Consider the following 17,966-nt stretch of genomic DNA (forward strand, 5'->3'; position numbering starts at 1 on the left):
TAGAAATAAGATATATTATTTATATTTGATCAGTTTTTAACATTCTTCCTATTACTGCAGAGATTTTACAATGGATATTTAAAATAAGAACAATTGAAGGGAAAAAATATAGTGCGTAACACTAACCAGTATTCAGACGGTGTATATTAATATATGCGAAAGAGTTTAAGTATAGTCGTCACGTGGAGGAATGATGTCATCCGGAGGTTAATTAAAATGTCTATATTTGACCAGTTCAGACTCGTTTTGAGAAACAAAGGACTCGTGTGTTGGCTAGTGTGGCGAACAAGGGTCTCAAGTGGGTCAGACGGCAAACTTTTAATTAAAGTTCTTCAGAAACACGAAATACGGTTGCAAGAAATCAAGTAAGTTAAGCAACCCTTATTTATAATAGTTTTATGACTCTTTTATGACTTGATTATTTGTTCTGGTATAATGTTTTGATAGTGCAGGAAAAATAGAATAAATGCAGGGAAAAGCAAAAGGAAGCAGAGCTACCGTTTCGATTATGTCCAGAAAAGTTTTGCTGATGCTAGGAATTGCATGAATGCGGTAACGCTTTTCTTGACGGGGCGCAAATGATATATACTATTACTTATGTATTAATTAACCACAAACTAAGTCTTAGTTACATACGGATTCATCATTAATTCATCATTAATGAATCATGACACATTTTATAATGCATTTACTCAATTGGTTACTTTAAATTGTTAATTCTGTGAAATTTTGTAAACTTCTTAAGGACACAATAAATAACGAATAGGTAGGTAAATAAAGAAATACTGACCTCATATTTGTTCATTAATGAATAGTGACGCATCGTTTATCTCAAGTAGCAACTATATTTGTTCATGATTTGTTCGTAAATTTGTGCTTCAGTAGTGACTGAAGTATTACTGAGTATTTGTGCCCATCAGGTATAGTGTTACATAAAAAACACCATGTCTTAAGTTTTTTTTTTTTTTTTTTTTTTTTAATTGATTTGTATTTAATTCCCAATTCTTGTATTTTTAGCTGGGAAATGACTTTCTGTCCATGATTTTGAGACAGAAGCCGCAGTATTATTTACTGACCTTTATTCCTAGGGGCAGGTCTGTTTTAAAACTCTTGGCAAAATTTTAATCTCATACCTGGCTTTAGTTTGGTCCTCAGGATGGTCTGGCAGCCCCCTGCTTGGGGACTTACCAAAGAAATGAATTATATTCCACATTTGATTATTAACTGTCTGTACATGAAATAACATCAGCTGTTTTGGAGTTAGGGTTAGTTTTTGGTTGAACATTCATGCACATCACTTGTCCTTGACAGGATCTGTTTTTTTTTTGATGTATGGTCCACAGAGCAGTGATTTGGCCTTTTTCAAAGCATTACTGGCAGCCCTGGGGCAGATCTGCTGCTGTCAGTAGGGGGTAAGGCTTTAATATGCAAACCTCCTCATTTTGATGCTGTGGCCATTTGCTGTGGGAAAACAGGCCCCTCCTTTAAGATGGTAAGCACTACCATCTTAAACCCAATGCTGTCAAACTAGGTATGGTAACTAATACTATGTGTTTTGATCAGCACTAAGGTTCCTGAGTAGTTCTTTGTATTAAAGCACTGAATGGACAAATAAAACTGAAGTGGTTTAACAAGGCTACAATGGCGGGGGCTCTCCTCCTCACAGGGCGTTAACTGTTTTCACCTCCACTTGTTCCAGCAGCTTGGTTTGTCGATCCCCATTGACATACACATACACACTGCATTCTGGGCTCTTGAAACGGTATCTGGACTGGATCTTGTGGCAACCGTAAGCAGATCAGCACAGGCCATGAAGAATGTAGTATTCATCATTGGAAACTCATTGAGGAGCTCCATCTCTCTCTGTTGCCCTGGTCTTCTTTAGTCAGTGGGTGGTGTGTGCTCTTTGTCTGTTGCTCCTGAACTTCATACTTTGGGCATTCATTTGCTGTGTTTCCTCCCAAAGGATTAGGGGAGTCTCGGCAGGGTTCCACAGCTCTGAATGCAAAGCTTTCATGACTCCTCCATGAAAGAAGTTGTATACGACTGGAATTCTCCTGTATACTGCCTGACACTCCAAAAATAATCATGTGAATCTGGGAGTTAGCAGTCCTGGATTCTCCTGTATACAGTATGTACCAGGTTTGGGGGCCTTTCCCCTTGGTGCTTGCAAGGGAACATTTACATTTCACACCTTGGGTTGCCTGCCTAGAGCCATTAGTTACCATGGGGAATTATGCTGCGTTCGATTATCTCTCGAAACTCGGAAATTCCTATGTGAGTGACATCACGTCCGACAATCTCCCGTTCAAGCTATCACATCTCGGAATAAACATGGCTGCCTCCATGAACACGCTGCTGTGTGTTGTTGCTTTATATTTTAGCAGATTTGGAGTGCGATAATTTTTTCCAAGAGACAAACAAACAAAAAACACAAACTAGTCAAACACATTTAAAGCTTTATAAAATATTTTAGTACATTCATAGCGATATTTTTTTTTCGAGAGGCAAACAAACTACAAACAAACAAAAGACACTAACAAGTCTGGTAAAAATCTGATATTGCATGATAGGATACTGTTTACGGTCATGATATGGTATTCTCTAAAACGAACATGTGCAATTACATTTATAACTATTAATACATTTAACAAAATAAACATTTTAAAAGATTTATAAAATAGAATTACTGTTGACTGTGTAAGCCGCCATGTAAAAATTACGTCACAGGGGAAACTCAGACAACAAAATTCTGCCCAACTTCAGCATCATAAAGGAGGCGTGTTTCCGATGGGAAGTGATGTTTTTCGTGGCGTTTTCATCCGAGTTCTGACTCGGATTCTTGCAAGGCAACATTTATGTTTAACACATTGGGCCACAAGGTATTTTTCAGCTTGTCAAAAGTCTCATGCAAGGGATGATCCTGCCCTCCTCATTCTTCATAATATTCTTCAACGGGTCATCCTGTAAACAGTTCTTATAAGTCCTGCAGGATGCTAGAGAGAAAAAAAGCTTATTAGGCATACTAAATGCAGCCCATACAGTATAACAGTAAATTATCTTAAGTTTGGTACATTAGACAACCTCCATAACAAGGATAGGTTTGACTATTTGGACATTATGACTCACATTTTATAACTTCAGGATCCACATCTGGGAAAGCCATGGACATGACATTCAAAAGATATATTGTTACCTCCAGGTTGTGTGGGGAAGATAGAGTGTGGAGAAGAAAGGCAGGTCTCAAAGTATCGGCCCTTGCAGGTTTATAATCCACTATTAAATCTGGCCTGTAGATCAATCTTTCGTTTTCCACAGAATAAATACGTCAACAGGGTGTTCTTTTGAAATATGCTACCTATCAAAATGTTCTACTAAGCAGTTCTGTTCATATGCAGAACACAATCTTGGCTTCATCTTGGTTTTTTTTTCCATGCTCAAAAATCTGTGCGACTTTGGAACTGGTTGTGAGTACTATCATAAAAATTTTATTTTCATTATGCCTTTTGACTTATAAAAATAATAAATGTAAATACACTCTGGTTTTGCCGCACAGTTGCAGAAGTTAGCTGATAATAGCTTTTAGAGTATACATGGAATTGACTTAATTTAATGTCAGTTTGTACTGGGAGAAATATTTGATATAGAATATTTGACAATTTCAAATATGCTACCCACATGAATTCCAGACTCTCACAGCATGAAGTAATCAATTAGTGGGATATTTCTGTGTTCCATAGTCCATGGTCCACCAGTGACACTATGTCTGTACAACAGTCATAAAATAACATGGTCCTGGGAGATCAAAACCGGAAGGAAGGAAGGAAGGGCATGGTAGAGCAACATTAATGACAGGACTGGGAAGCATTTATATACGTAACTAACGAGGGAGTGAGCAAGTGGCAGCTGGAGTGATTAACACTAGGGCAGCAATGTGAGGTAAGACCAACGAGTAACAGGTGTGGCTGATTAGGCTGCGCTAGGGAGAGATCAGGGGGGTCAGATGAGCAGGGTGTGACAGTCTATAAGTACATGGAAGTCTTTATAATCAAGATCTTTTTGTCCTTTGTACTTTATGCTGTAATTTAATATTCAGGAGAAAGACTAGTCGGTATTTGAAGCTTAACAGTTTTCTTTCTTGCATGTTGAGTCCACTGTGCAGTGGCGGTTGCAGCCTTCCACTGCACTTATCGATTATTGAAGTGGTTTCCGTGGTTTCCTTCCAGCAGGGAATATTTCAGACAGATGTTGCAGAGTGCTGATTTTACTCACTCGCCTTAAACCTACCATTGTTAATCATCATGTTGGGTGTGTGTGTCAGGACCCGCATGGGGGGTGGGGGGGGGGCATGATCACTACATGACCTGCACTCAAATGCATGAAGTACTAGGTCACGGTGAGCATAGAATCTCAGGAAGCACAAGGGAGGGGACACCCCGGATGGGATTACACTTAGAGAATTTTATTACATTTTTTAAGTTATGAGTTCTACTGTGTAGTACAGGATTCTCTTAATAGGTGGTCAAAGTCATTGGCTATAGCTCTGGCCATATCTTACTCTTTGCCTGGTCTGACATCGCATGTAGATCTCAGAGTAATGGAATTCCACAGTGAGGGCTGATACAGCACTTTACATTGTGCATCTCGAAGGACCTGTCCTTCGTAGCTGAGCTCTTTTCATATTTTAAGCCTTACATACAGTATATGAGGCGGGAATGCCACTTACTCTGTGTGGAACATGGTACGGAGCATGGTGGGAGTAAGTCTCATTATGAAAAGTTGATACTCCAGCACTGACTAACAGACATTATTTAAGATGTGTATTTCCCCCTCCCACTTAAAATGTTTTATTTTTGGCTATAAGTGTGTATGCCAGTGTTTTTAATCTTGTGAGGACCGTCTATCACTCCGATGTCTTCCTTTAATAACCATAATTCCCCATTATAAGTTAAAATAAATTCTACACTTTGGAAAGTTTAAGACAGCATGGCATAAGTTGAATTGTGAATGCAAAATGTTTTTGTCCGTGAAATGTAAAGAAAAAATGTTATTGGAAAATGTTATGTCATTAGTTTCCTCCCTGTTCATAGTGTTATCCAACATGCCCATTCAAAGCATGCTTTGAACCTAGTACATGCTGTCTGTACCAATGAGATCTAAGCCAGCAGAGCTAAACCAAATGAGTCATGCTGGCCTTTAATGTCTGTTCCAGTATATTGTAATTCTGGTGAGGTGGCTCCGAGTTGAGGAGATATTGCATATCTCAACAAGCGCACAAGCCATGTAAATAGCCCCTGAACGTAATAGTTATTGTAAATTCTTGTGGTGCTTCCCATAGTTATATGTACCCTTGCCTGTGTCCTGTATGAATCCTGTCTTCTCAGGTGCCTCTATTCATTGTGTAAACTACTAGCAATTCCCTGCCATGTTTGTTGGAGTGTGGTTGTTAATTGTATGCAGTCCTTTTAGGGGCTACAATAAAACAGCTGCTTTATTTGGAGCCATCTTGCTTTGTCTCCTTTCTGCTGCTGCGATGCCTCGGTCTGCCAAGTGGGATGACTGAAGCAGTTCCACTGATGCTGCTTGAGTGGGTTCTTCAAAATGTCATTCAGCAAGTGCGCTCCAGCCTAACAGATGTGCAGGAGGCTGTGGAGCGATGGATCAAGAGAAGCGGCAATGGCAGTTTAGTGGTGAAGACGGCTCGGGAAGGCAGGCTTCGCGAAGGGAAGCTCACCTGCTGGTGCTGCAGAGAGGGGCTACCGGGCATGATTTTACCCAGAGTCCCATACCAGAGCTGCTAGCAGACGGGCTGAGAGCGGTCACTGCTCCATCCTTTTGAAGCCCGGGTCAGTGCAGTGTGTCCTCAAGCCTACCCTGCCAGGCCGCTGGTCACCCATCTGAGATTATTTCAGCGACCAAAGGCACTACTGCGGACTCCGAGTGCTCACCGGACATCAAGAGCTCTCCATTTTCCAGCTGCAAGGAGCCGTGGCACGACTCCAGCTGTAAGGGTGACCGACAGGCAGCGAGCTGAGGCTGTTCTGCTTGGCCTCAAGGAGGATTGCTGCAGCTGGAAGTTCCAGCTGGCTCAGGAGTGATGTGAGTTGGATGTGCAATGGGAACAGGACCTGCAGAACAGGAATGGCACGAGTGGCAACACCGGCGTGGTGAGCTGGCCAGCTGGGAGCAGGAGAGCGACACCCAGAGGTGGCAGGAAGTGGTGCTGCTTGGCCGCCAGGAGATGTGTCACGTCTTAGCCAGCGGGCCCAGGAGCGCCATGAGCTAGACAAGGAGTGACTATGAGAGGACATGGAAAAGGGGTGGCATACTGTGGAAAAGCTGTGCAAGCAGCTGGCAGAGTGGAAACGTGGGCGCGGCCGGCAGGAGCAGGAGGCCGAGGCTGCGCTGCTCAACTGCGAGGGGGTGTGCCACGCACTGGAGGCCCAGCTGGTTCAGGAGCGTTGTGAGCTGGAGGAGCAGTGTGGCCAGTGCCACTGGAACCTGGAGCGGCTGTGGGAGGCCACCCAATCAGGGCAGCAGGGGGGGCAGCAGGAGGGGCAGCAGGAGGGGCAGCAGGGTTCCTCTGAGCCACGTAAGGGAACAGGGGAACCTGCCATGCCAGTGTCTGTTAACTAAAATTTCACATTTCTTGAAGCAAAGGTCTGGACGATCATAATGTCTAAATATTTAGTGTGATATATATATTTAAGTAGCCGATTAGTTGTATCAACATTGCATGTAATCAATACCTAACTGTCAAATCAAATTAATTCAGTACAATTCAAAAACTTTTTGACAATATTTATTGTCACGTGACAACCGTTTCTGGGGAAAACAGCGCATTTTACTTCATTTCAAATAAAACGCTGGGTTGCCAACTTTGGCCAGCTGGCTGGAGTGAGATTTTCAATTCGAGACGATCCACTGTTTATGTGCCTAACTGTCCGGCATCCAGCCTCCCTGCATGTCCCTGCCACGTTTGCCAGAGTGTGGCTGTTAACTGTGTGCAGTGCTTTTAAGGGCTACCATATTACGATTTCCTTTTGATGTGTGAAGCCAGTTCACGTTGCTTAGCCACCAGTGACCATGACATGAAATGTCTTGCCAGTATACATGCTTTTAAGAGGAGGGCCTGGTGCAAGTGCAACAGTATGGTCTGATTTTTCATGTTTGTAGTGTTGAAGTGTTTCAAGTGATTTTTAGTGCCAGTGATTTGAGCTTTTACTTTTATGTGAGTATTAACCTGTTTATTTAAGGATTACACTATACAGTAGTGGTGGGAAATATGCCGATATTTTATTTTAACTGGTTATAGTTGTATCCACGCAGTACAGGTCATAGCCGATGTGGCCCCCTAGGCGAGTATCACTGTTGGTGCCCCCTGGCTGAGGCAAAGTGAAATTGGCTGGCAAGTTGGTACCCTAGGAAGCCGCCTATGTTGCCTGTGAGATTGACCAGCCCTATATCCACAATAAATACTTGATAATAATTCAAGAATCACAATACAGCACTACCTTTACCTTTAGTTCTATTTTGCAGATGCTTTTGTCCAAAGTGACATACAAGTAAGCAAATAGCACATTACAAACATGTGCTATCGAGGAGTCAACCAAGCATAGAGCTTCCAGTGAATGACCAGTTACAAATGCACAGCTTAACACCATTATAATGAAGACAAACCAGCAAGAGCCTTTCACGCGATGTCTGTGTATTCCAAGGCTGCAACAGTACTGCAAACACAGGCTGATGGCCCACAAACAGACTGAAGTGAAACAAAGCAATTTCAGCTGGCATAACATCTTTATGTTTCACTTCTTTAAGAATTACCTATCTCAGTTGATGTCAGTTTAGTGACTAGATCTTGAACTAAAATCTTAATTGATCTTTTTAACCGCTTGGCTATCTTGCTAACAAAAATCAAACTGTATTCGAAAAATACAAAATATTGTATTTGTTGCATGGTAACAAATACCAACCAGTGTTTTGTGGTTCAAACCAGACTCAGTCCACTAAAATCCTGGGCCTGAATGCACTCCTTCTCTGCTTTACTGACAGTGTAGCATACTGTGAACCGGAAACCAGGATCCTCCTGGGGTATAAACAGACCAGCGTGCTGACGCAATATAATTGCTGAATGTGGAAGCCTTCTGTGCTTCAAGTATCATGGGATTTTTGGTCATTTTAACATGTTTCAGCTCTGCTTCTAAATGAAAGTCTTCATTTGACATGGTTTAAGACAGGGGTCACCAACATTTTTGAATCTGAGAGCTACTTCACGGGTACTGAGCCATACAAAGGGCTACCAGTTTGAAACGCCCTCCTAAACTTATCTAAACTTCATGTATAATAAACATGTTTTAAATGCTTTTTTTTAGATATTTCCATTTTCAAATCTCTTTAAATGCAAATGTGATTAAAGAAGAATAGCAACAGGATAAATTTAAATTTTAGACTCTGCTCACTGGTGAGTTGTGCTATTTTTAGAACAGGTCCACGGGTGACTCATGTGGACCTCGGGGGAACTCTGGGCACCATGTTGGTGACCCCTGGTTTAAGAGAATCGTTTCACAGATATATGTATATTTTGTATTTTATGCAGCAGCTGGTTTAAATGGTTCTCATACAAATGAGTGAAGATGCATTGAGATGCAGGATTTCATATTCTGTAGCATTACTACTGTGTGCAGTAGACAAGGGTCAGTATTTTCAGCAATGTCTGCTTTATAAACATTTTTAAGAATTGTGAGAGGGGAAATAGAGTCTGTGTTCCTCCCCCTCACTGTCCTGTTTGTTCCCTTCTTCAGGATGCATGGTTTGTATTCCCTGTTCGTCATTCTTCTCCTGGCCCTGATGGTCATCTCCACAGAAGCTGGCAAGGGAAAGAAAGGTACACTATGATGGCTGATTGGCGTGCCACTGTTCTTTTAGCTCGCCTATCCTGTTATGCTGAGTAATCGGCAAAGGCTGCATTTGGATTGGCAGGTGGCCCTCAGCTGTTCCGTATCTGTGCCCACAGGACAGAAGGGAGCTTCTGAATGCACAGAATGGCAGTATGGAAGCTGTGTGCCCAACATCGGTGACTGTGGGACGGGTATGCGGGAGGGTACCTGCAACCTCCAAGTCAAGAAGCTCAAATGCCATGTGCCCTGTGGATGGAAGAAGGACTTTGGTGGTAAGCCGATCGACAGCAGCTAAACTGAGATTTTTATTTCCTTTTTGTTTGTTATTTGTTAAGGTGGTTGCATTGCTGCAAACTAGCCTAGCAACCTAAACTTCAAACTGAACAGCCATAGTGCATGGGGCTTTCATGCTGTGCTGTTCTTGTGCCATGTTTTTGTCGAGAAATATTAATGCTATTAATACTTCCATGAATACTTTTGCAATACACTACACTACATTTAAACACAGTGGTAAGACTTTACTTAAAGCAGTCGCATAATATTTCTGAATGCGTTACAATGTATTATGAAGGTATCTGTAATGCAGTTACCTGTATATGGCTGCTTTAAGTAAAGTGTTACCAAAGCAGTTCATTTGTATATTCCTGTAATCATCCAACAAGCTTAAACAGGAAGTACAAGTTCAAATGCCAGAGTTTACAGACAGGCAGGGACAATACCCTGTTTACATACTGTTTATATACTGGTCTTCATAATAATGCTGATGTTGGCTAATGAACCATTATGTGGTTCCTGTTTGGCACTGGAGCTTCTTTTAGACTAAAGCAGCTGAATGATTGGTGTAGGTGTCTGCTGTGTTTCCACATCATCATCATTCATGCAGCACAAAGTAAACCAATTGTAGGAAACTCATCACCATTGTGGAGTCTCTCATTACTCTCTCCTGGTTACTCGCAACCCACAGCTGACTGCAAGTACAGATTTGGGAGCTGGGGGGAGTGTGACTCCACTACTGGGACCAAGAATCGGGTTGGCACCTTGAAGAAGGCCTTGTACAATGCAGAGTGCCTGGCAACCCGGGAGGTGTCCAAACCCTGCCACTCAGCAAATGGCAAAGCCAAGACGAAGGTCAAAGGTTGGCTGTACCAAGTTTGATTTGCTCTTTTTCTCTAAAAATGAATAGTTGCTGCTTTAGCAAAGTAATTTCTTTGTATTTCCAGTTCCATAACTGTTGCAAGAAAAAAATGTTAACTTTGCAGGTTAAAATTACATTTGTATCATATATCTGTATTCATATTATGTTGTTCTGCTCACATTATCATTTTATTGAATTAAATCAAATTATGCATTCTGAGATGGTCATGTTTTCTGTGTGTATACTGGCTTAGTCATGTCACGCCGTTTTTTTTACTTTCATTTTTATTTTACATCCAAATCCCGTTGTCTGCCGTGGTCTCGTTTTCTTTTAATCTGGTGCGTTCTGGCTGGAGATGATGAGCTTTCATTCTCTTTGTTACAGGAAAGAAGGGAAAAGGGAAGGAGAACTGAAGAGGCTCAGGGTCACAGGGGTGTGAGCAACACTATGCCTTTTCCAGACCCCCCCCCCCCACCGAGCTTTTGACCCACCATGACCAGCTTCCGTCTCTCAGACTACAAACGGGGTCGGAAAAAAAGCACAGAGATCCTGGCAAGGCTTTTATAACGGAATTGTTTTTAATGTATTTTAGTGGCTCTGCTCATTCCTCCTTCAGCGTCTTTCTAGGTGTGATCAACTAAAGATGAACTGCAACCAACGTTTTACTGAACTATATCGGGGGCCCTTAGAGTCTGAAAAATCAAGGTATTTACAGCACCCAGTGCACACACCACCATCTGCTTGTACCCCCTTTCATTTTGATAAATGCTATTGTTAATTTGCCTGTTTCACTTGGATCCAATCAACTCCAGCAAAAGGTGATTTGACCTGGACGTGAAATTTCTATATGAAAAAATAGGTTTCAATGTTCAATTGAATTTTATTTTTTCGTGGGGAAACCTTAGTCACAAATTGTAGTTGGCATTATAATAGATGAGGTTTGTTTTGAACAAAACATTGTTGCAGCAATAAAATGAATTTTGGATGCCTTTTGACATTTTGGTTTTGTTTCATTTGCATTGCTATAAACACCAGCATGGCTAAACTGTTAGCTTTACTGATTTCAATACATTTTCATTGTTCTGTCAAAGTAAACAATTCATATGCATATTGTGCTATTTTAGACATGATGCTGTCCATCATATTGTGAAATGGACATGTAGTTGTTGAGTTTGTCCCCTTAAACCAAATGTTAAGAGCTTCTGCCAAATGTAGCTTAGCATCGTTTTCTTTGCAATTCACATGGAAAAGACAGTTGTTTTATTTGTTTTATTTAATCACATACTCTGTCCTTTCACATGCATGTTTTCATGAAATAAGTAGGTATGTGCTAGAAAAAATGCCATCACTTGCCATTTCATCAATCTGCACTACGTAGAATATAATTTACAGTGAATGTAATACTATGTGTAATTTAAAAACAACATTCTTCAGGCTTATGCTGTCATGATACAAGATATTTCCAGGCTTTATAATTATTTAATTATGATGAACAACTTTAAAAAGGTAAGAACAGGATCCAGACAACAGTAAGAACAAGGAAGCATTGTTGTCAGACCCTATATAGAAACAGTTATGCATCAACAACACATTTTTTGTGCAAAAAATGATATAAAAAAGCATTACAAATTAAGTGAAATTAATTCAAGAAAACTTTATAAAATGTGTCTAAACAAAATGATTATCTCATGTTATGAATTTAATGTGTTCCAGGGGTCAACCATTTCTCTAAAACACAGCAGTTCATTTAAAAGCAACATGCAGTATGACAACAATGATAATACATTTTACTCACATCAAAACTTAAGTGTTACGTTCATTTTCGCAGTAATACCAGCAGCTCCTCTGGGGCCATGAGGCAAAGCGATGAGAATAATGACAGATGCTGACACTATAATGTCATAAAATTGCACACATGCAGAATCAGTGATCACACAATATTTGTCCCTTAACTATAAAAATAACAAGAATGTGTTTACGGTTATTGTCTAAGTACTCAGTGCATCTAATAACACTGTTTGCATATATACAGCAATAAACAGAGAAAATTAATATATTACAATAAACCAGATAGTACAATCATCTATATACTGTAATGCAGATAAACATTCTTCATCACTCTGGAAACATACTTTTCATATACTTTCCCAGTGTTTATATTTGTTGGAGCATAAAATATAAATTAAAATGAATTTTGTCACTTCCATTTCTTTAGAAGAAAAAATAGCATATATTTTTATATATAGTCATAATACATTCTTGGCCCAAAAATCATTGTCTACTTGAAGTGCTTTAAAAGGTCTGATAGGTTGATGAAAAATTCACCCTTTTCTTCATATAGATGTTGAAATATTACAGCTCTTTCATTTTTTACAAGCTGTTTACATAGCAGAGCCAGTAGCTTATAGCCCACTCAGTGTCAGGAGCACAGGAATGGCAGAAGGTATCATGAAGAATCATAGTGTTGTATGGTCTCCATGTAATACTGAATAGTGATGGACCAAATGACGCTTCATGAACCATTTGCTGTATCTTTTGACCCCACTAGATGGTGCTCTTGGCTTGCTTTGGGGCATGCTTTGTGCCCTTTTTTGAATAGAGAGCACCATCTAATGGAGTGTATAAAACAGCAAATGGTTCATGAAACATCATTTTGTCCATCACTAAATGAATAGATCTGACAGAACTAAGGATTCCCTTCCCTTTTTAACTGATTATGTCATAAAAAGAATATTCCTGTAAAACAATTTCCTAAAATGGAATAAATAAGCAGAACATATTGGAAAAATTGATTGTTCATTACACACAATTCATTCTTTTTATTGAGTTCTGTGGCACAGAGGATTATGGGAATAGATCCATACAATAAATCCATATAATGTCTCCTGCTTTGCATCATTCCCATTTAAAGCTAATGACTCACAGAAAGTCGTGTTATTATGATACTTCACTTGGCTCTCACTTGAATTCTTCCCATTACTTGACTGTGCTTTGTTTCTGGTATTTGTAACATTATTATACATGCTTACTCAGTAATCCAACAACGGTGGTTACATTTCTGGGGCTCTGGAAGTAACCACAGGACATTTCCAAAATGTCTAACTACAACTAATCCCATGGTTCACTTTGGGGCCCAATGACCTCCAGAATTTCTAGTTGACAATTAGATCCACTTCTGGGTGGATTTGAGCATAGCACAAAACCAATAACTGCGTCCAGCCTGATCAAACGATCCTCCTTCAGTTTATCTTGTGCCAATGTTTTTATACTGACACATCAGGAGGTTTTTGAAGGTCTTTTTGAAGGTGGCATTACAGAGTGCATAGCATGCAGGATTGATGGTGCTGTTGACGTAGCAGAGCCAGTAGCCTATAGCCCACACAGTATCGGGAACACAGGAATGGCAGAAGGTGCTGATGAGAACCATAACGTTGTATGGTGTCCATGTGATAATGAAAGCCAGCAGAATAGCAAAAATGGTCTTAGTTACCTTCTTTTCCCTGGCTGCCATCTGCCGCTTTCGTTTGACTTGGCTCCTAGCAATGCTGGCAAATTTCCTGGCAACTGTTCTGGGACGATTGACAGGGATGGAACTGTTTTCAGAGCTGTGGGGAGGTACTATCTCAATGGCAGTGATACATTCGTTCCCTGTCTGCTTGGTGACTATCTTGATCTTTGACCACTTGGAGGCAGGATTTATTTTATGAGGCACTGGTGATGGTGTGATGGTTGAGGTAGGAGCAAGATCCTTGGGCAAAACCTCATTGTGAACCTTCTGTTTGATATCCTTTGGCGCCATGTTATCCATGCTGGAGTAATTGGAGCTCTCCTTCCCCTCAGGCTGCATGGTAGAATTGGTTTTGATGCACACAGACTCATTCAGTTTGCCATTTTTTACCACCTTGGTGGTACTTGATTCAGTACTAGTCTTGGAGAAGTAATTGTTCTGTTTTAGTATGTGGGTTTTGAGTAGGCTGGTGGACTTAAAGGCCTTCTCCTTCTTGGGTTCAGCCTTTGGATTCTTCAGCCTACTGCGACTAGCCAGTGAGATGTGGATGTAAAGGATAGTCATGATGATGACAGGCAGGTAGAAGGCGGCAATAGCTGTGCCAAAGGTAACAACAGGGTTGGAGAGGAACTGGATATAACACTCCCTGGGATCAACTGTGCGCTCCCCAACAATGAACTGCCAGAACAAGATAGCAGGAGCCCAGAGGATGAAGGACAGGATCCAAGCTGCAGCGATCATCAGGCCCGCCATCTTTGTTGTCCTTTTTGTTGGGTAAGTAAGTGGCTTGGTCACACAAAAATACCGGTCAAAACTGATAATCAGCAGATTCATGACTGAAGCGTTGCTGACCACATAATCCAAGGCCAGCCAGAGGTCACAAACCACAGGCCCCAGGGGCCAATAGCCCTTGATGATGTATACAGTGTAGAGGTTCATGGAAAAGACCCCGATGATAAGGTCCGCACATGCCAAGCTGAAAAGGAAGTAATTATTCACAGTCTGAAGGTGGCGGTTTACTTTGATAGACAGCATCACTAAGATGTTGCCCACTACTGTGACAAAGCTTAAGGACCCTGTCACCAAAGCGATGAAGATCATCTCCATTGTCCTGTAGGAACTCCATGACATCTTTTCCATTGTGATGTTTGAAGAATAATTGTTGTTGGATACATTGAATATGGAACCTGGAGATAAACACATTAAACAAAATATCAGCCTTGTTGATGAAAGTTTGAGAACATAATTAATATTTATATGTGTCAAGTTCGTTTTTTTTTACGGAGAACAAAACAAAATTATAATCTAACTGAAATTATGTTGCAGTTCCTAGACTAACAAAATTAACCACACATAATAAAACTATAAATATAGATCTAGGAAGCTTGTTACACAATAAATAATAAGGTTAGACCTATATTTTATGACCCTTCATAAATATTTGGCCACATTTGAAGGATGATTGCAGAGTATCTTAAGGCAAAATGTTCATCTTCTAAAGGAAATGTTCCCCAATTCCACAATAACAAACCATTATACTAAATGTATCTTATTATAATAAATAAAAAATATATCCAGATATTTTACTTTCACTAATATTCTGGAGTTTTTAAAATACTCTAAATACTAATGTCAGCAGGCATACCATACAACAATTAAAACATGACAAATGTACTTTTAATTTTGAAGGTTCTATACATGTGTGTAATATAAAATGGCATATATATTAATACTATATATGGTGCACCTAAATTAGGTGAACTTTTGGAGGAATTTTGCACTGATTTCATCATCTCAAATGATCATACACCTCTGCAGATATTCCTAGTTATAATAAAAATAACAGAATTTTAATTAGTTTGTTTTAACGTAAAATTGTGTGTATGTATAATTAATGTAGAGTTACAAAGTTTAAATTTCAATTCAGATTTATTGTTTTGGGTTCAAAATGGCCCAAATGCTAACCGTAAATATGAACAGAAAAGCGCCCTCTGCTGGAGACGAATAATAAGAGCGGCAAAACTACTTTTACCTGGTCCAGGGAATGACAAAGCCCATCTTACTTGGATCACGTTTCCTTAACTGCTCTAACAAAATAGTCTAATATAATGGGAAAAATAACAAAATGTGATAAATATACACATGCTTTTACATAATAAAAGGTGAGATGGTGATCATCTCTGATTGGTATATGCAACTACTATTAAATAAACAAAAAGGTGAGATGGTAATAATCTCTGATATATACGTGCAGATGCCTTTAACCCTTAGGAGTCTGAAGGTGTTTTGGAGCCCTGAAGAGATTCTGACATGTCCTGACATTTGTGCATTTTTCAGTTACTTATAAACATATAAATGTCTAAAGTCTGATAACATTGTATTCAGCAGAAACTGGGTTACAATAATATATGAGCAGTATGTATGTACAAGTCTTTATATTGGAGAAAAAAACAGTTATGCGCGATTATTGAAAACAACAAAAAAATAATGCTTGGAATCTCAGTAGTGTTCTACATTTGCTTACAATCAGAAACATCCTTTCAAATTACAGCAACTGTAATTACATGGTAATTGCGTAATGCTTCACGTACAAGTGACACGTGTAGGACAGACAAATTAGAAACGTAAGACTTCTGACAAGTTACCAGCACAGAGGAAAAAATTGTGTTTGCTACAGTATGTAAGGCCTAAAAATGCCACACATTTATCTTTTTAATTCTCCAATGTCAACTCCCCACTGTCAACTCCAAGCTGAACTATGGATGCATATAAATGAGTCCCAGCTATGCCTTGGGCTGTCTGGATCAAAGGCTCAACAGGAAGGCAGAGATAACACACAGCTAGCTAATAGCCTAGCTAATAATCCCATGACCAGCGGAGCCCCATATGACTGATCTGAAAACAGTATCATCCTCACGCAGCATGGGCCAGAATATTCAATGCAGACATTTTGGCCAAGAACTGAAAGCTTAAGATTAAATAAACTAAATAACAGGGTAATTTGTGTTCTAAACAATGGTTATGTTTTAGTAGCAGAATCATATCCCAGGAGTATTATTTTGTTATTGGTTATGAAGTCTGGCCTCCTTTTTTTACCTGGGCCTCCAACAAACCTCTACAACCAGTCTTCTTTGTATTCTGTGACCATTTAGCTTTGTGATAAGGGCAATTTGAAATTATTGCACAGTGAGTTCTCTGTGTTCGCAATACATTTAGCCAGTTAATATGTTTTTTTCAGTCCTGCCTGCACATCACTCCTCTGTGTAAAAGGATTTTACATTTGTAATCATAACCAGCCAATACAACCCCCTGAACTCCCTTAAATGGGACCTACCCCACCCCAAAAGTGCAACCCAAAGTTATGCCCTTGCCTCTTGCTACGAGCTAACTCCTCTTCCAATCACCACACTGTCTAAGCTCTGTTCACATACTTAATGTTGACTGAAAGAAAGTAAAACTGGAATAAAAACAACATTGTGACATCAGCCCCCTGACTGAAACTTATATAAATGGACACATACAAATTATAATATAGTCAAAGTACTTGAGTTTACAGCTTTAAATGTTTAACAAGCAGTTTCACTTACGAATTATTAGCAATCTAAAATAATTAGTACATTCACAGCAAAAACATATGAAAGTGACAATTACATCATCTTCATAAACACGTTTAACATATGACATCTATGTACAGGTGATGCACGTAGACCTACGTACAGACCCACTACTCCACTAGCAGGCACCATTCATTCAAGAGCAACTACCAAGAAACATGCTGCTCTTCTTAAACTCTCCAGCACAACACAGGAATGATTGGACTCAATTCCCTCTGGGGAAGAACATTCTAATCATAATAAAAACCTGCTTTTTCATTTTCCATTACTAAAAGCATCTTTTAATAATTAAACTGGACAGCACCTAAACACCTTATCCCCCTTAGGACCTATTTCGTATTGAATCCTACTCTGAAGAGAACAGCATTGCTTCAGGATCCTAAGTAGCACATTAATTTTATAACTGATGTGCCACTCAGGACCCTGCAGCAATGCTTCAGTGACACTCACCAGTGTGCAAGGCCTAATGTTAGAATGCACCCTGATATCTGAGAGTAAAAGCTCCAATGCAATAGTGAAGAGGAGATTAGAATGAGCACACTTTGTCCAGTACCACACAAAAGCAAATAGAAATGTGACACCCACTGGTAATCACTGTTGGTTTAGGATCAGATTGCCATATGTGTATGCATGATCTGATATTGGCACCATAATGGTATTTTGCTACACTGTTTGCTACACTGTTGCTACACTTGTTGTCCAGGTTTGAAGGTTCAAATCAGAGTGTGTGTGAAATCTGTGTTGCATGGTAATTCCTTCTGCAGTCAAAGACATGGATTGGCACGAGTCGTTGGATAGATGGATGAATG

At 39.9% G+C, this 17,966-nt stretch overlaps 2 protein-coding genes across 3 annotated transcripts in view; one reads left to right on the plus strand and one right to left on the minus strand.

The window, feature by feature from the left end:
• The first annotated feature begins 239 nt into the window (after nucleotides 1–239).
• Nucleotides 240–11,030, plus strand: LOC111846679 (midkine-A-like). The gene is made up of 5 exons (XM_023817115.2): nucleotides 240–365; nucleotides 8,805–8,887; nucleotides 9,017–9,172; nucleotides 9,865–10,035; nucleotides 10,420–11,030. Exons 2-5 carry the CDS (start codon nucleotides 8,806–8,808, stop codon nucleotides 10,446–10,448), a joined length of 438 nt encoding a protein of 145 aa, XP_023672883.2. The 5' UTR covers nucleotides 240–365; nucleotide 8,805; the 3' UTR covers nucleotides 10,449–11,030.
• Nucleotides 11,031–11,256: 226 nt separating this feature from the next.
• LOC111846693 (muscarinic acetylcholine receptor M4-like) overlaps nucleotides 11,257–17,966 on the minus strand; it is a 37,031-nt gene continuing 30,321 nt past the window's right edge. For both annotated transcript variants that reach the window (XM_072698378.1, XM_023817133.2), the window contains exon 2: nucleotides 11,257–14,730. In XM_072698378.1, coding sequence (XP_072554479.1) covers nucleotides 13,280–14,730 — 1,451 coding nt within the window. In that variant the 3' untranslated portion in view covers nucleotides 11,257–13,279. The remainder of the gene's footprint in view (nucleotides 14,731–17,966) is intronic.

The sequence above is a fragment of the Paramormyrops kingsleyae genome, chromosome 13 (assembly GCF_048594095.1).
Source record: "Paramormyrops kingsleyae isolate MSU_618 chromosome 13, PKINGS_0.4, whole genome shotgun sequence".
NCBI classification, from domain to species: Eukaryota; Metazoa; Chordata; class Actinopteri; order Osteoglossiformes; family Mormyridae; genus Paramormyrops; species Paramormyrops kingsleyae.